Source organism: Emys orbicularis, chromosome 4 (assembly GCF_028017835.1).
Source record: "Emys orbicularis isolate rEmyOrb1 chromosome 4, rEmyOrb1.hap1, whole genome shotgun sequence".
Taxonomy (NCBI): Eukaryota; Metazoa; Chordata; order Testudines; family Emydidae; genus Emys; species Emys orbicularis.
In genome coordinates, this window is record NC_088686.1 from 119,106,354 (window position 1) to 119,123,472 (window position 17,119).

A 17,119-nucleotide genomic window follows, 5' to 3' on the forward strand; every position below is an offset into this window, starting at 1 on the left:
GTATTTTAAGGCTGTATATATAGCAGTACTTACCAATTGGAACTACTTCAGGCCAGAAAAGAAAGGCTTAGTACTGACTGCAATCTACAGAGAATATTGCAAATCTTTTAAAAAATGGTGTAAAATAGGAAGACTATTAACAGAGTTAACAACGCAGTGGCAAAACCCTTACCTTTCCTGACCTTTAATATAATAGATGTGCCTACGATCAAACACACATACTTGCTCCCTCTCCAAGGGGGCAATGGGAAATTTTAGAGGACTTATGTACAATTCTTGTGTTGTTATAATATAAAAACAGCCATATAGCCCCCCCCCCCCCCCCAAAAAAAGTGATCAGGATTTATAAACAAGCATGTCTGACATTTGACTCAGTGGGTCTAGTTCAGGACATTATCGGCTCTGTAACAGAATGAGGAGCTTTACTGAATGATTCCCTTTTCCTAAAGGCGGCAATCGTGCATATTTACAATCTCTGTGCAGTGGAGTGTGATGCATATTTTCAGGTCCAACTGTGTGTGTCAACAGCAAGATCCTAGGAGAAACTGTGACCGATAACCAAGTGGTTGGATTTTTGGACCATCATCTGTTGTTCCCGTCCCATAACTGAATGTACCCGACAGACATCTTGAAAATTGACAATAAGAACCCTTCCCACCTCCCCCAGCCCTTAGAGCTATAAAACAAGCCAATGGAACCATTCTAAAACCATGTAGATGTTTGCCATTATTGGGGCACCAATACTGCTTGGTAATTATTGATTGCATCAGAAAATGACAAGACATAGAAAACAAATTGCACAATTAAAGCTACATTTGGCTTTAGCATTAAGGCCTGTACAGGTAAAGAGGTCCTTGAAGATGTACACGTAAAAAGGCAAATGACAATCTGAAGGAACTAAACTCTGCTGGTTCCCTGGGTCCCCTTTTAGCCTGGCTCTTTCTTCCAGCTCTGCTGTGTTGGTTTTAAAGTGCTTGGTGCCTCGATGGGCTCCTTGCGTGAGTGTCACCCTCCTGCAGCCAGTAACTTTTATTGCTGCCAAACGTAGTGCTTTTATTTGAAGACATAATTAATGAACAGTTGACATGTAAGAAAGACGCAAATGAGAAACCAACAGCGAGAGTCCAGGAGGAGGTTTTCGGAAGAGGCCTTCCTGTAGAAAGATTTTTTGTTCAGAGCAGTGAGGTTTCTGAAACAACAAGTAGTAATAAATCCATTTGCATGTAGGAAAGAATTTTACAGATACTCTTCCCCGCCCCCTCCGTCCCGGAGGCCCATGAACACTCAGCTACTATTCCCAGTCCTGGAGATCCTACACAGGCAAGACTCCCCATGGCTTAAATTTACAAGCCTGTTTGATGAGTACAGGATCGGGCCCACGTGGTTTTCTCTTTTAACAAAGGAATAATATGAATATTCCTTTCTCCTATCCTTTGTCTATCTTTTCTATATAGACCATCAGCCCTTTGGGACAGGGATTGTCTCACTATGTGCATGCAAGAACCCAGCACAATGGAGCCCCGATGTCAGCTAGGGTCTCATGGTGCTACTTGTAATACGAACAATTATTATAAAAGGGTTGATTCCCACGCAACAGAAGGGCTCAACCCCTGGAAAATCCGGCCCTCATTATGGAACAGCCCAGGTCTAGCTCAGGCACCAAAATAAATGGCTGGGTTTTCAAGCGATCTCAGCATGGTGAGTGCGGGGCTGTTCAGGAAATCTGGCCCGCTCACAATGGGGACTGCTGGGTGCCGAGCACTTCTGAGGTTCAGTACCCTCAATTGGGGCCACGTTACTTGAAAACCCAGCACTAGGAGTGAGAAAGGCAGCAAAGAACAGAGTGCAGTGCAAAATTCAGGAATTGCCAACTCATTGTAAGACACTAAATCCTGTGTACTTGCCAGGATTTAGTAATTCGAGAGAACAGGTTTCTTGGCCTCGTCTACTGAAATAACATAATCTGCTGCATTTTATTCAAGCCTAAACAAACTTATTAGCTTTCCAAAGTCATCAGGAGGAGTATTGCCATTGGAAAAATCTTTACTAGTCTTATCAAACAGCCTAAAATAGAATTAGCTTCCCGAAGAGTATCTGAATTGTCACTAACCCTCACACTTCTCCCTCTGAGCAGTACTTTTTGGAACAATTCTAATGGACAGAATCAGCCTTCAAAGCCAGATGGCATGAGGCTGGGAAAGGCAGGAGGGCACAAGACATCTCCTCATTCTTGCATCCCCTCCACCCACAGCCAGACACAATCCCATTCCCTGGCCTCCCCTGAATGCAGGAACTGGCTCCCTACCAGCATGTCAATGGGCACCAGCCACCCCAATCGTGGGAATGAGGCAGTAAGCCTATGGCCCCACCCAGAGGCACCAACTTCCCCAGTTCCAGGGGGGCGGGCCTCGACCCCCTCTCCGCCCCACCCCCCCTCCGCCCCTTCCCTCAAGCTCCCACCCCAACCCCTTCCTGCCCCTGCCCCATTCCGCCCCCTTCCCCCACCTCTTCCTGCCCCCGCTCCTCTCCCTCACCCCCAGCACTTCCTGAACGCCACTAAACAGCTGATTGCAGCAGGCAGGAGGCACGGGGAGGGAGAAGGGAGAGAGAGGAGACACTGATCCATGGGGCTACTGGTGGGTATTGAGCAGCCACTATTTTTTTCCATGGATGCTCCAGCCCCGGAGCACCCACGGAATCAGCACCTATGACTCCACCCACTTCTGCACGCAGAGACTCTGCTGATCTGGCACCTGTTCCTGCCCCAGTGAAGTCAATGGGAACTTTACAATGGACTGTATTGGACCCAGGATCAACCCACGGTGCACAGGAGAATGAATGCAGCCCCCATATGGTATGTAGCAGCAGCCATGTTCCCCCGGCATCCCTGGGAGCTCCATTTCCTTATACTCCTGCAGGCAGGGCCGGTGCTACCATTTAGGCAAACTAGGCGGTTGCCTAGGGCGCCAAGATTTGGGGGCGCCAAAAAGCAGTGCCCCCAATTTTTTTTACAGCGTTCCTGGGCTGGGCTGCCAGTGGCGCGCTGACACGTGCGGCTCAGACTCCCTCTCCCAGCGCAGCGGCCGCTCCACTTCTCCCGCCTCCTAGGCTCGCGGCGCCAATCAACTGTTTGCAAGCCTGGGAGGGGAGGAGAATTAGAGCGGGGGCGGCGTGCTCGGGGAGGAGGCAGAGCAGAGGTGAGCTGGGGTGGGGAGCTGCTGCTGCACGGCTCCCCGGGCCGGGGGGATGGAGAGCTGCCGCGAGGCGGGGGGGGGGGGAACTGCCGCAGGGCTCCCCCCCCAGCTCACCTCTGCTACGCCCCCTCCCTGAGCACGCCGTCGCTGCTCCACTTCTCCTGCCTCCCAGGCTTGCGGCTCCAATCAGCTGTTTGGCACCGCAAGCCTGGGAGGGGAGGAGAATTAGAGCAGGGGCGGCATGCTCGGGGAGGAGGCGGAGCAGAGGTAAGCTGGGGTGGGGAGCTGCTGCACGGCTCCCCGGGGTGGGGGGAAGCTGCCGCGGGAGGGGGCACGGAGCTGCCACAGGGCTGGGGGGGGGCGCAAGGTGGAAGTTTCGCCTAGGGTGCGAAACTTCCTTGCACTGGCCCTGCCTGCAGGGATGGAGCGGCAGCACCCTGACCCCAAGGCGAGTCAGAGTATAAAAGCCATAATGGACCCCTAATGCAAACATGACCATTTCAGAAGGTGCAGCTCCAGTTTGCCAGTGCAGTAAGCAGGTGTGATCAACCATCTCTCAGACATGATATAAAACAGAGACCTTATTAAAAAGCATGAACTGAATCTGCCAAGATCCAATTATAGGCTCTCGGGCCTCTGTTTCTCCTGCAATGACTGAGGCTGTCAGAGGAGAAACAGTGAAAGCAGAGCAGCGAGATCTCTGTGCAGCTCCATCCCTGGGGCTGCAAGCCAAATGTAGGCATGTTGGATTCCTTGACGATTAGGGCCTTCTATGGCCAGCTAGCAATCAGACTTCTAGCCAGTACCCTGGTGAGCTCCCTGGATGTCTGCATCTATGCTGTAGCTTTACGAGCTGGAAGATCTGTAATGCTCCCAGATGGGGCTAAGAGAAGATCCTCTCAGTGTTTTATGGGAAGGCTTGCTAAGCCTTTTTTTTCGATTTTAATACAATACTTATTGTTATACCTTGAAACTGCACCCCTGTGAATTAACCAGACTCCAAAGGCCGGCTCAGAGGAGTTAAACACCAGAGGTTATTTTGGTCCTATTGAGATCATGCTGCTAATGAATGCAAATCGTTACCTGTGTATGTCCTGCTGGGCTTTCTGTAGGGATAAGACAGTCATGTGGATTTCCTTCAGGTGATTCATTTCTTTTCCGCACCGAGTACATGGACTTTCAAAACCTGGGGCAAAACATTGAAGGGACAACCAGATTTACCACACATCTCTGGTGATAGGGAGACCTCTGACACATGCCACAAAATCCCCCAGCAAGTGAGCAGCTGTATGCAGTGAAGTACTTCAAATAAAGGGCACTGCTAACATGGAACTTAATGCTGAGTGGAATTTTCATCATGAAAACCAAGCCCCGGAGGGAGGCTGATATGAAGTCAGACTGGTATCCTCTCAGCACACAGAACCCCTCCCCCACAAATATCCCCAGCTTCCTCCTTTGTAGGGTGAGTGCAACTATATAGTGGTTTGCAACCCCTCCCTCCCCGCTCTCATCTTCAAGGGCGCCTTGCTAGCCCCTTCAACAAACCTAACAGGGGGTGGAGAGAGAAAAGAATAGTGGAAAAATAGGCCTGCTCTCTTCCTAAAGTGGTATTGAGTGGTCACAGTGCACATTTTTCAACAATGTTTCATGCCACAAAAATGATTGATATTGCTAAGTCAGCCCTTGGGAAGCCCTCAGAAGCACTACAGCCTGTCACTGACATGTGTGTTACTACTAGTAAGGAAGGACAGGACAGGACAGAAGACAGAAAAGGTGAGTGAGAGGTATTTCTAATACACTATCAGTAAAACAATGTCAAAGGAAGTCAATGGGCCAGATTCTGACACCTGTAATCAGACTGGGAAGTACCTTAGCTCCTCAAAGCAATAAGGTGCTAAATTTGAGCAAAGGTATTAAAATCTGGCACAGCGTTTGCCAAATACTTGCCATCATCATCCGACAGCTCCTGCACAGACTCTGGTGTTGAACAGCTGCTCTCAGTGTTTTGGCTGTGGTTGGATGGTTGGTCACTGGTTTTACGACGCCTGCAGTCTTTCGCAGATCTCTAAATCAATGGCAGTTATTAAAAGGAACACTGTCAAAAATTTGACAACAATTTGACTAAGTGTTATCCAGTCTGGTAGGGAAAATTCTCTGGAATCTAAGGGTTTGATCATGAGGGGGACTGAACACCTGCTCAGAACCTCTCAGGATCAGTTCCTAAATATCTGATTTTGAGAGAGAGACACACGCACCTCCCTCCCCCGCCCCCCCCCCCCCCCAAAAAAAAAGATTCCCAAAAGCTAAGATTTTTCAGTAACCACAAAATCCTACAGGCCAAATTCATCCCCTGGTGTAACTTCAACAGGCTTTTACCAGGGATGAATTTGGCCTGCTGGATTTTGTGGTTCTCTTGCTGGCTCTGAATTATGCTACTAGTGCATAACAGGGATGGGCCCACACCAATAGCCTAGATCTGGATCCAAATCTCATGAGGGAGATTTTCAAAGGCACCAAAGAGATTTTAGGAGCACAAGTCCATTAGGAGTCACAGGTACTTGTGTTCTCATTTCCCACGCGCTTTCGAAAATTCTACCCCATCTCTCGAGAATGGGAGAACCAAAGCTATATAGCCAGACACCCAGTGAACACAGAGTTTGAAATCCCGATCCAAATCTAAACTTCCCCAAATTTCAGAGGTGTTCAGATTCAGGCCATTATAAAAAGGCGTGAGCTATGTATCCAGATACAGGTTCAGGATTTTGGTATAGGCTATATCTAACTAGTATTTAGCACTTCTATATAGCTCTTCACATTTCAGAAGCACTTTGTAAAAGGGAACAATATCTACCTCCCTGCTTTATTCTCGTTAGTTATTTATGGTTTATAAATGGGGAAAGTGGATAGACAGAGATTGCCAGGCTTGTCCAGAAGGAAGGATTAGAATTTGAATTCCGGGGCCTCAGTCCTCTGCTCAGACCCCTAGATCACATCCAGCCTAAAGAAGTGCTTTGTAAATATTGAACAGTAAAGTTCAGTTCAACCCCATTCACCACCCAACATAAGAAAAGAATCAAAGGTTTTTAAATTGGTAGCGGGGAAGGTATTATCTAATACAAATCACACAGTGTCAATTAATCAAGGATTCTGATTTTATTTTAGATTTAAATAAGAAGTGTTGCCTATACCAGGCTCTAGGCAGGGCCGGTTTTATGACCCGTGGCGCCCGATTGGAATACTCGGCGGCGGTCCGGGGCTTCGGCAGCAGTTAGGCGGCAGGGGGTCCGCTCTGGGTTTTCCGCGGCGCCGAAGGACCCCCCCACTGCCGAAATGCTGCCGAAGACCCCCGGAGTGGGGCCCCCTTAGGCGCGGGTGCGGGCCCCTCTTCGGTGCGGGGCCCAATTCCGGGGAATCGGGTGAATCGGCTTAAAGCCGGCCCTGGCTCTAGGTGTCCTAGCATGTAATTAGTATTACAACAAATCCCAGCACAATTACAATGATCCTTCAAACAGGAACTCACCCAGTCAGCCTCTTACCAAAAAATATTAGCAGATTAGCACCTGGAGTAGGCACCAGGGAAATATCAGAGGCAAAGTACAGCTAGAGAAACAAGCCTCTAATGTCAGATGCAGCCCTTGGATTTTGTGGTGTCTAAAAACATGGCAAATCAGAGCTGAGCACTTGATCAAAGAAATACAAGTATATGAAGAAAGATGCAAAGAAAAACACTTCCCAGAGAGAGACTTTCTGGCTGAGTGCTGGTTACCTTGTGTCGTATAACTTGGTTGTTTATACACATGGTTTTGTGGGACGACATCCTTGTGGATAGGTACCTCTCCATGGTTTGAAGTATCCCATCTTTCTCAAACTGGGCAATGTCATTTAAAGGGTCCCAGGGCCTTAAACTTTGGAAGCAAAAAGAAAGTATTAAAAAACAGAACTGCAGCAGGTTTATTAAAAAAGCAATGCATGAATTCCAAACACACAGGAGCAAATATTTAGCCCTGGGCTTAACTGGTGTGCCCACAGAACCAGGGTGGGGGCAATTAGGCATTTATGAACATAAGTTGCTTCCATCCTGGCCCACCTGTGTGCCTCAACCCTGAGCCAGACAGAGAGGTAACAAACCTACAGCAGGAAGGCAGGGAAGTCTTCCAGTTCTCTGAGTCCTTGGTTTCTTTTCTTTGCCAAGGCTGCTAACAAGGGTGCTCATGAGAACCAGCTGCGGTGGAGGTTTTGCAATATGGATGTGTCTTCAGGAAATTGAGCTGAGACTGACAACTCAGATCACACAGGCTGCTGAACCTCCTGCAGCGGGTAACACACCTTCTCGACACTACAGATCTGGCCTCGATTTGTACCAATACACAGGAGATATTCCACTGATCTGTCTACTTTCATTTTAAAGGACTGCACATTCAAGTACTCACTGGGGAGAATTCAGGAGGAAGGTTGCCTGGTCAAGATGCAATCTGGTCAAGAGCAGGACCAGTGTTCCCAAGCATCAGATGGAAGTGCAGCAGGCCAGTGTATGCTGTATGCATGTAGCACCTTGTATTTCTGACTGGACCCCAAGAACCAATGTCTGCACTTAACCCATTATAGCCACACTTATTATACATGCTTCGAGTCACTCACTCTTCGTATTTGTAGTGCCATTCATTGGTAGCAGCATCATGTCGGAAGAGCAGCGGCTTCCACTCCGTGCCATTCTCCTTCCGCTCCCGTGAAGCGTTCCTCTGCTCTTCTTCCAATACAAATTTCTCCTGAGTTGCCTTGTGTTGATCTCCTTTGTTTATTGCACTTGTTACATGCTGCCAAAGTCTAGAAACAAACAGGGAATCAAATACAACTGCCTCAAAACCAGCATCACGCTCAGATAGCTGGAGCCTTAAAAAATGTTTGTCTAGTCCACTGAGAGGCACTAGGAGAATTATAATAGGTTTAGTCAGCCTGAGCTTTGGCTTAAAATGGACTTTTAGCAGGAGGATGAAAATGAATACAGTGTATACGACCACCTTAAGAACTGGCCATCTTCTCCTCAGATAAGATCATCTGAACACTAAAGACACTAAGGCAGTAATGCGTAGTTGTCTGGGACCAGTGGTAAGTTTAAAAGGTGACCATAGTAAAAAGGAAAACCTTTTGTTGAACTGGCCCTTTTAACTATTTAAGTCTAGGAGACGGAGATTTGAGTCAGAGTAGCCTTGCAACCAGGGCTAAATTCTAAATGTGGGGAAAAATGCACATGAAAAGGACTGCAGCTGTATATGCAAATTGGATATTCACACATGAAAATGTCTATTTAGATGGTCTAAATAACCAAATAAATATGTAATTCGCTGATTTGCACTTGCAAACACCATAAACTGAAGGCACAAATGTAGGTGTCCAATTGCATGCATATATTTTCCTGTGCAGAGAGCTTCTAACTTATAAGATTTGGCCCTTGATGTTTTATTGACATCTCTCCCCCCACCATTATTCCCTTCACCTTGGAAACACAAGTCAAATTGTGCCTCCCTTTCCACTGGAATCTAATAAATGCACCTCTACCCTGATATAACGCAACCCGATATAACACAAATTCGGATATAACCCGGTAAAGCAGTGCTCTGGTGGGGCGGGGCTGCGCACTCCGGCGGATCAAAGCAAGTTCGATATAACGTGGTTTCACCTATAACGCGGTAAGATTTTTTGGCTCCTGAGGACAGCGTTATATCGGGGTAGAGGTGTAATTCTGTTGCACTCTAAGCTTGAAACAAATGTTAGTAAAGGGCTGAATAAGACTGGAAACACTCTGGTCAGACAGATTATAGCTTAGCCATTTTAGCCATCCAAAAACGGCAGGGAATAATCTAGTGATTAGACTTTTACTGTTTCCTCTCTATGTGGGTCTTTCACATAGCAACAGGGGAGGGAAAGTTTTGTTTGTTTGTTTTAAAACTACACACACACATGCAGGAAAGTGATTCTACAAGCACAAGAATTGGCCTAGAGGCTTCTAGGGCAGGTGCAATATGTGAAGCTACCCATTGTTCTGTGTGGTTTTTGTCAACACGAGGACATGCAACACCTGCAAAAGCAGCCAACCGTGCAGGCGCTCCACCATTTTAGCAACGGTGGCAGCTGTAAGCTAGCAAAAAGTTCTGTCACCCAACTCTCATCTCAGAAAATGAGGCCATGTCTATACTAGAGTCTATTTTAAACTGAGGGTGTTCTTTAATTTATGTTTGTAAAGCTCCCCAAGATCCTCAAATGACACAGCATCTGTGTTCTGGAACTGCCCTCAGGTACACAGGTGATGGCACATTGCAAACACCTAGACTAGACAGATGTGCAGAGGGTTAGGTTTTCTATTTGCTGCTTGATGTGCAGTTCATATGCTGTACTGAGAGCAAGTAGGGCTTTCAGACAATCATGAGGAAGATGTAAGCATACTTAGTATTCTGTGGAGAGGAGGGGGCAGATAAGGCAGAACTCTTGGAATCTGAATCCTATGGTTAGAGCACCCAGGATTCAGCAGAGACAGAGTAGCACACAGCTGAAAACTGCCAGTTGTCTGTCTGCTAGAAGCAGCTCAATTACAAGGGTCTACCTAGGGGATTGATGGGTTTGCACCAGATTAGCTAAACTGAGAACAACAAGTATCGGGGGGTAGTCATGTTAGTCTGTATCTACAAAAACAACAAGGAGTCTGGTGGCACCTTATACCCATGAAAGCTTATGCCCAAATAAATCTGTTAGTCTTTAAGGTGCCACCAGACTCCTTGTTGTTTTTGAGAACAACAAACACTCCTCAAGGTTTTGGTGGATCAGGACCTTTGTCTGGGTCCTCAGTGAGCAAGGTGCTGTACACAACATTTAGGAAGAGACACTACCTGCCCCACAGAGCTTGTAATCTACATAGACTAGACAAAGGGCTGGAGGCACAGAGAGGGGAAGTGACCTGCCCAAAGTCACCCAGCAGGTCAGTAGCAGAGCCAGGAAATGAATCCAGGACTCCAATGTCCCAGCCTAGTGTTTCGTCCATGGGACCATTCTGCCTGTCAGTGGCAACTCAGCCCTGAGTTTCACCCTCGGTATTCTAGATTTCTGTTTGACACTGGCCAAGAAGAGGTGCTGGGGTGGTCTGCTCATTTGTACAGAAGATTTGCATAGCAAGTTTTCCAATGAACATACAAGTATTCCTTAGAGTAACTAGAAGCACAAGGTGCATTGCTCTTGCTGAGTTACAGATCAAAGCCTCCCTGTATCCTAGGACTCCCAGCAGCTGAGATGGGAAGATAGCATTATTTTTAGAACAATGCCACCATTACCCTTGTTCCAATAAGTCTGTGAGAAAAGGAAATGGCCTCCGGCTTTTTAGAACCTTTTACAGGGAAAACTGCCCATTCTTCTGATCTCAGAAAGAAGAGCTTCCAGAGTTAGATCTGAACCAGACAAAGAGATAGCAATAAGAAGCGAGTTTAAAGCACAAACAGCAGGGAATCACATCAGTGGAGAGGTGAGCAGCTGTACCCTCTACCTTGTTTTTCTTGTTAGGGAGCCTATTGCAGTCACTGCAGATAACAGTAACAGAGTGGAGTGGGTACGGTACTGACCTGGGAGCTAAAAGACTAGGGTTCTGCTCCTGGTTTGGCCACTAACTTGCTGTGCAACCTTGGGCAAATCATTTCATCTCTGTGCGCCTTTGGTGCAGAGACTCTCTCATACTCTGCATTTGTATAATGCAGTTGTACAGGACAATGGGGCCTCTAGGCACCACTATAATATGAATAGTAATAGGTGGGAGCCTGTGTCCAATAGTCTCAGCCTTTTGATGTCTTGCAAAAATTAGGTTTTGGACCATGGTCTCCACTCTGTTACACCAGCGTATTACTGGTGTAACTGCAGTACACATCAATGTAGTGAAGAGGTAGGCCCAGATTTTTAAAGCTATTTAGGCACCGGTGTGCTCAGCATTGCCTAACTTCATTTTAGGAAGAGATTTAGGCTCCTGGGAGTTGACAGTCATGGCAGCACCTAAATAGCTTTAAAAATCTGGGCCTTCCTTCCTTTATTCACAGGCTCAGAAGCAGCAGGAAAAGTGAATTTTGTGACACGGGCAGTTTTCTCCATCCCCTCAGAGAGCTGCAGATTCTACACAATCTGAGGCTTTTCATACTCTGCTGCACAACAGCATATGCGTCACGGACTGCAGAGTTTACACATGGGCAGGTGATATCCAGGGCTGTGGGATGAATAGCTGATTCAGTATTAGACTGTAATTCATTCATGCAGCCACTACCATAACAGCCATTCCTCCTGCCCCCCAAATACAACATGTTGCAGCACATATTAGCCTTTGGCATGCTGAAGGGAGTCAGCCAGCTAGGCAGCTTTGGTGATCCCCTGGTAAATAAAAACTACAAACTATTTGCTCCAAATTCTGAGATTTTTGTTTTGTTTTGGGGTGCAGGCAAATTATCTTTCACAATGATTTTTTTAAAAAGTCTATGTTCTTTTGAAGTCAGCTTTATTTATTTAGTATTTATAGCACTAAATATAGGCTGCACACATGGACCTTATTGGTGCAGTACTTTCATTTCATAGATATTCCATTGCAATGGAGGCCTAGATGTTCAGATGGCATTTCCTGACATGCCTGCAAAGTGTGTAGGGGCATTCATTTGCATGCTGCCCCTGCATTTATGTATGCAGAGGTACATTTGTATGTGTAATTCAGGTAGGCAGTTTCCTGATCAGCATGTTAAATGCTGGGTTTTGTATGAAAAAAATGGTGCCCCCATTGATGGAGGTCAATTGATGATTTTGGGGCTTACGCATCTAATGTCTCTTAGATTTTCAAAGCCAGAAGGGGCCATTGTGATCACGCAATCTGTGTGAAATTCTATGGTCTGTGTTATGCAGGAGGCCAGCGATTTCTGTCTCTAGTCTAACAATTTGTGGTTGAAGCCGAGCACTCACTCACTCACTCGAGGGAGGAATAGCTCAGTGGTTTGAGCAGTGGCCTGCTAAACCCAGGGTTGTGAGTTCAATCCTTGAGGAGGCCACTTAGGGATCTGGGGCAAAATTAGTACTTGGTCCTGCTAGTGAAGGCAGGGGGCTGGACTTGATGACCTTTCAAGGTCCCTTCCAGTTCTAGGAGATAGGATATCTCCATTTAAAAAAACCACAAACAAACAAAAAAAGATATCCAAACTTGATTTAAAGAACACCAGATGAAGAATCTATCATATCCCTTGGTATTCAGTTCCAGTGGTTAAAACAGATTTCTTTTCATGTTCTCTGGAGTCCTGAAAAAATTATCTTATTTTACTTGACAAAAGAGTGGCCTCTACCATTTCTGAAATCTAGGACTTGGTCATGCTATCATTAATACTCCTTGGAAAGAATACACAGGGCCGGCTTCAGGCACCAGCCTGGCAAGCAGGTGCTTGGGGCGGCCACTACGGAAAGGGGCGGCAGGTCCAGCTATTCGGCAGCAATTCGGTGGACAGTCCCTCACTCCCGCTCAGAGCGAAGGACCTTTAGCCGAATTGCCGCCGCAGATCGTGATCGCAATTGCGATCGCAGCTTTTTTTTTTTTTTTGGGCTGCTTGGGGCGGCCAAAACCCTGGAGTTGGCCCTGAGAATACATCATTGCTAATACACAAGGAACAAAAGACAACATACAGCAGGGAAACATGCACAGGTTAAGCAAGGGCATAATCCTTCCAGCATCTTGCTGGAGTCTCAGGGACCTCTTATTTAGTTCCAACTGAATGAAGACCAGCAGGAAGCTCAGCAGGTTGGTTTCCAGCCACCTACCCACCTCTCCGATTCAAAGTCCGTTTGCTCTTCAAATAGCACAATGTGGCGTTTCAGTCTCTGTCTCCGCACCTCACTGGTTGGGTTCCAGAATATTTCAGTGTTCCCATTTTTCAAGTCATTTATATACACTTCCCCATCCTGAGAGGGAAAATGAAAGGCAAGGTTTAGTGACTGCAGGAACACACAGGCAAATAATCCTGAGGAACATTGGCAGAAGATTGGTGCCAGGCTGGGGAGCGGGAGTTAGTTTGAAGGTTGATTCCCTCCCCATCTCCAGACAGGTTCACTAAATGTTTTCTGAAAACTATCCACGCGGAGCAGGGAGTTTACTGAAAATAAGAAACACTGGCTGAGTTCATCAGAGGGCAAAAGAGAAGGAACCACATTCACCAGCTGACCACATGTTCATCCCCACAAGACTATTTATATAGGTGCTAACATGGCCCCCCTCAGTTTAGTATCTGAACACAATTACAGGAGCCAAAGCTCAACATCAGGCAACTTCCTCTCCTTCCTTGCCAACACTTTCTCCCTACCATCACTGCTGAAACCCCAAGAAAGTTGCACAGCAGAGACTACAAAACCTCACAGTGCAATTTTAATAGAAACGGGAAATACACCATGTGAAAGGGGGACTCTGTTCTTCAAATGCCACCACTAGCCTTTCATCCACATTCCCTGTCAATTTATTTGGCAACTAACTACTAATAGAGCTCCACCGCTTAGAGACTGATTAGGTGATGTCTTAGTGTCTCTGCCTAACGAAGTGACTTCGTAGGCCTGCCTACAGACAAAGCAACACCCCAAACAAAATGAATGAGACTGGTAATTTACACAGCATAGAGTGAACAGCCTGACATCACTAGGCTGGAATGAATTATATATTACCGCATTTGCTGAACAGCATGAAGGTTGATGCCATTCAGCCATCTGAACATGGTGTGAATATTGTCCAGGCCATGTGTAGATCATGGATAGTTATTTCACCCATCACTGTCTATCCACCTGCCTCCCAGTTGCTTTCCTTCCCACGCAATGGACCTTGGTACACCTATAACCTGCCTCCTAGGCTCAGCTTCATTCCCACCTTATGCAAAGCTTCCAGCCACTTTCTCTCACTTACAGTTCCTCTTTCACCCCACGCTAAGTCCCCCAGTCTCCTCCTCACCTTCAGATTCCTTCCAGAACCCTAACCCCTTCCATAGCCCTTCTCAGGTGAGACAAGATCTCAGTCTGAGAACCAATTCCTGGTCGGGGAAGACCAGAGGAGTTGGTCCCAAGTCAGGATAATAGATCCCCAAGATACTCTCCAGCTGTGGAGCTTGGAGGAGGCAGGCACTAACAGTCTGAATGGCAGGTTTATAAGATCTGTATCTACAAGTCCATTAAAAAAACACGTGCATATCTTCTAACATGTTGCAGGTGCTGACAGCTTCCATGTGTACATCATACCCCAGAGCCTAGGGAAGCTTTGGGATTTGCTTCTTGACCCAGAACCAGCTCCTCTCCTTGTCCCCTGGGGATTGTGCTCCCAAAGCATGGAATCAGCAGTGGCTCCTTTAAATTATGAGGTGGATGGACAAGAGACAGATTTTGCATAATGCTGGGGGAAAGCAGGCAGAGCTCGGAGAATAGGCTGATATTCTTATTTCCTGAACAATAACATCCCCTCCCCCCATGCCACCCCAACACACAGCACCCAAAACCAAAGAGCATTTTGCAGATTTGCTCTTTTGAAGCCATGAAATTTACATAACACATTGTGCAAATTGTTCCTTGCAAAAGGCAAGGGAGGAACAAATTGTTTCAGGGTTGACGAAACCCAATTACAAATGCAGGAAGCCGAGTGGCATGCAATTGGATGGCATTAGACTCTAGGACAGCATGACTGTGTTATGTAATGTAATCAACAGCATTCACAGAAAACAGCATGGAGAATGTAATCTATAATCCAGCACTACTCAAAATTGCAGAGGCGCACACAGTGGTGATTAGAGTTGGAATTGAAAACACACACACCACGCCCCATGGTGAAGAGTGAATACATTCGGACTACATTTCAAATACTGCTTAACATCGCATTTGAGGGGAAGGATGGTCCAGTGGTTGGGGTGCTAGCCTAGGTCTCTGGAGATCTGGGTTCAATTCCTCTACAGACTATGGCATGACCATTGCCAAGTCAGTCTCTCTCTCTCTCAGTTCCCCATCTGTGACATGGGGATAATAGCACTGCCCTACCTCAGAGCGTGTGGTGAGGATAAATGCATTAAAGATTGTGAGGCATTCAGATACGCTGGTAATGGAGGCCAGACAAGTATCCTGATTGGTTTAGGGCTGGCAATTTGTCTGCTGCCATCAATATCTGCTCTGAGCTGATCCAAAGATCACTGAAGTAATTGGAAAGACTCCAATGGGCTCCTAGAAGTCCAGGTACTCAGACTATAGTCACCTGCACTTAAGTCTGACTAGGTTACCAGAGCTTTAAAGACCAGAGGTAGTCAGGACCTCTGTTTTATGTCCCATTGAACTCCATCCTCCGCTGTTAACTATGAATGATGTGGGGAAGGCAGAGAGGTTATAGTTTGGAACCAGGCTCCATTTCAAACAAAGAGAAAATAACAAAATGCTCTCAAAGTTTTCAAGCTGTAATCCTCCCCCCTCCCCACGACCACACACAGTTGTGTGTGTTTTTTTTTTTTAAATGTTAGCAGTGCAGATTAAGATGTGTTACCCAGTGTCCATCAAGGCTTGCTAACACTTCTTCTCCTGATTTAATCTTCCCAGAGATTTGATTAATGCTTGTGCTGCCACCAAAGAAGGGCTGTTGAGGGGGAAAAAAAAATACAATCTGTCTGGATAAAACTGGAGGAGAGCCAAAAAACAAACAGTATGCAAGAACAAAGCTGAAAACTTGCTAGATTTCCAGTGTCACTGGGAGGAAAGACAAGAATTCTGGCATTTATACCCTTTATCAGTGTGCCCCATCCTATCTGCCTCTGATACTGAAGTCGCTGCAGCAGACACAAGGGAAGAGGTACAGACTTTCAAGTATATTAACATCCAACAATGTCTATGCTGGGAATTTACCCCAATTTCGTCCATTGGTGTCTAGAGCCTGATCTAGCTTCACCCACCAGTGCAAATTCCTAGTGCAGACCAAGTAAACTCCTCCAAAATTAAGTTTGCAATAGTGCAGCTTAAGCCCCGTGTCAAGCAGGTGTAAACAGCAGCATTACAAATAGTGGTTTTCCCTGTTTATAACAGGGAAACTATACCAGTGTCTGGCCACCAATGGCTGTAATAGGTGCAAATCCTCAGTGTAGACAAGGCTTAAGTGGGTAATGCAAAAGGGTATTTCCAGAGATTCCTTAGAACAATAGAAAATTCCTTTTCGCATTGCACCTGGTTAACACAGGAAATGAAGGCAACAGAGTGACCAGCTGCTCCATTTCCACCACCCAATGATATTTCTTCATCAGTTCTAACTGCTGCTTTTCAACACTGTTTGCAAGTTGGAGCTGCACAGGATTATTTTATACTGTAAAACATTCATTACTGCATCATCCATGAAAAAAGGATTCTTTGGTAATTAATATGGCAGGAACAAACATATGTGATCCACCAGAGAACAGGCAAGCACCCAAATTAACAAGGGCACGAATCACATCTTTAATTACTCATAAGTCTATTGCAAATGTGGCTACGGCTCTAAGAAATAGCCATAGTATAGTACATATAAATATCTGACAAGCAAGCTACAGTGACCTCCCCAAACCATATTTGGGCCATGGCAGACAATTTTTAAGCCAGTAAAGGCAGGGTCTACACACTGAATCATTTCAGGGTCATAAGCATTAAGTTATATCAGGTACTTGGAGTTCAATTTTATATGTAGAGTGCATGATGCAAAGCCCACTGACGTCAGTGGAAAGACTTTCCTTAACTTCAGTCTTTCCATGGGCCTGATGCAAAATCCACTGGTTTGAAACCCAATGGCAGCCCCACTGCTGAAAGGGTATTTGAGGAAGCTACAGTGAACTGTGTAGCTTTGCCAATACAAGTTGAAAACAGTAAAACATCGTCCTTCTCTGCAGAATCCTGCAGGGAGA

General features: G+C 46.2%; 1 protein-coding gene across 1 annotated transcript in view; it reads right to left on the minus strand.

Annotated features, from left to right (window-relative positions):
• Window positions 1-1,053: 1,053 nt before the first annotated feature.
• Window positions 1,054-17,119, minus strand: part of OSBPL5 (oxysterol binding protein like 5) — a 135,272-nt gene continuing 119,206 nt past the window's right edge. The window contains exons 17-23 of the mRNA XM_065403141.1: window positions 15,742-15,831; window positions 13,012-13,148; window positions 7,833-8,018; window positions 6,961-7,099; window positions 5,138-5,259; window positions 4,278-4,391; window positions 1,054-1,189 (exon numbers count right to left, since the gene is read on the minus strand). Of these exons, the coding sequence (XP_065259213.1) occupies window positions 1,054-1,189; window positions 4,278-4,391; window positions 5,138-5,259; window positions 6,961-7,099; window positions 7,833-8,018; window positions 13,012-13,148; window positions 15,742-15,831 (924 nt within the window). The remainder of the gene's footprint in view (window positions 1,190-4,277; window positions 4,392-5,137; window positions 5,260-6,960; window positions 7,100-7,832; window positions 8,019-13,011; window positions 13,149-15,741; window positions 15,832-17,119) is intronic.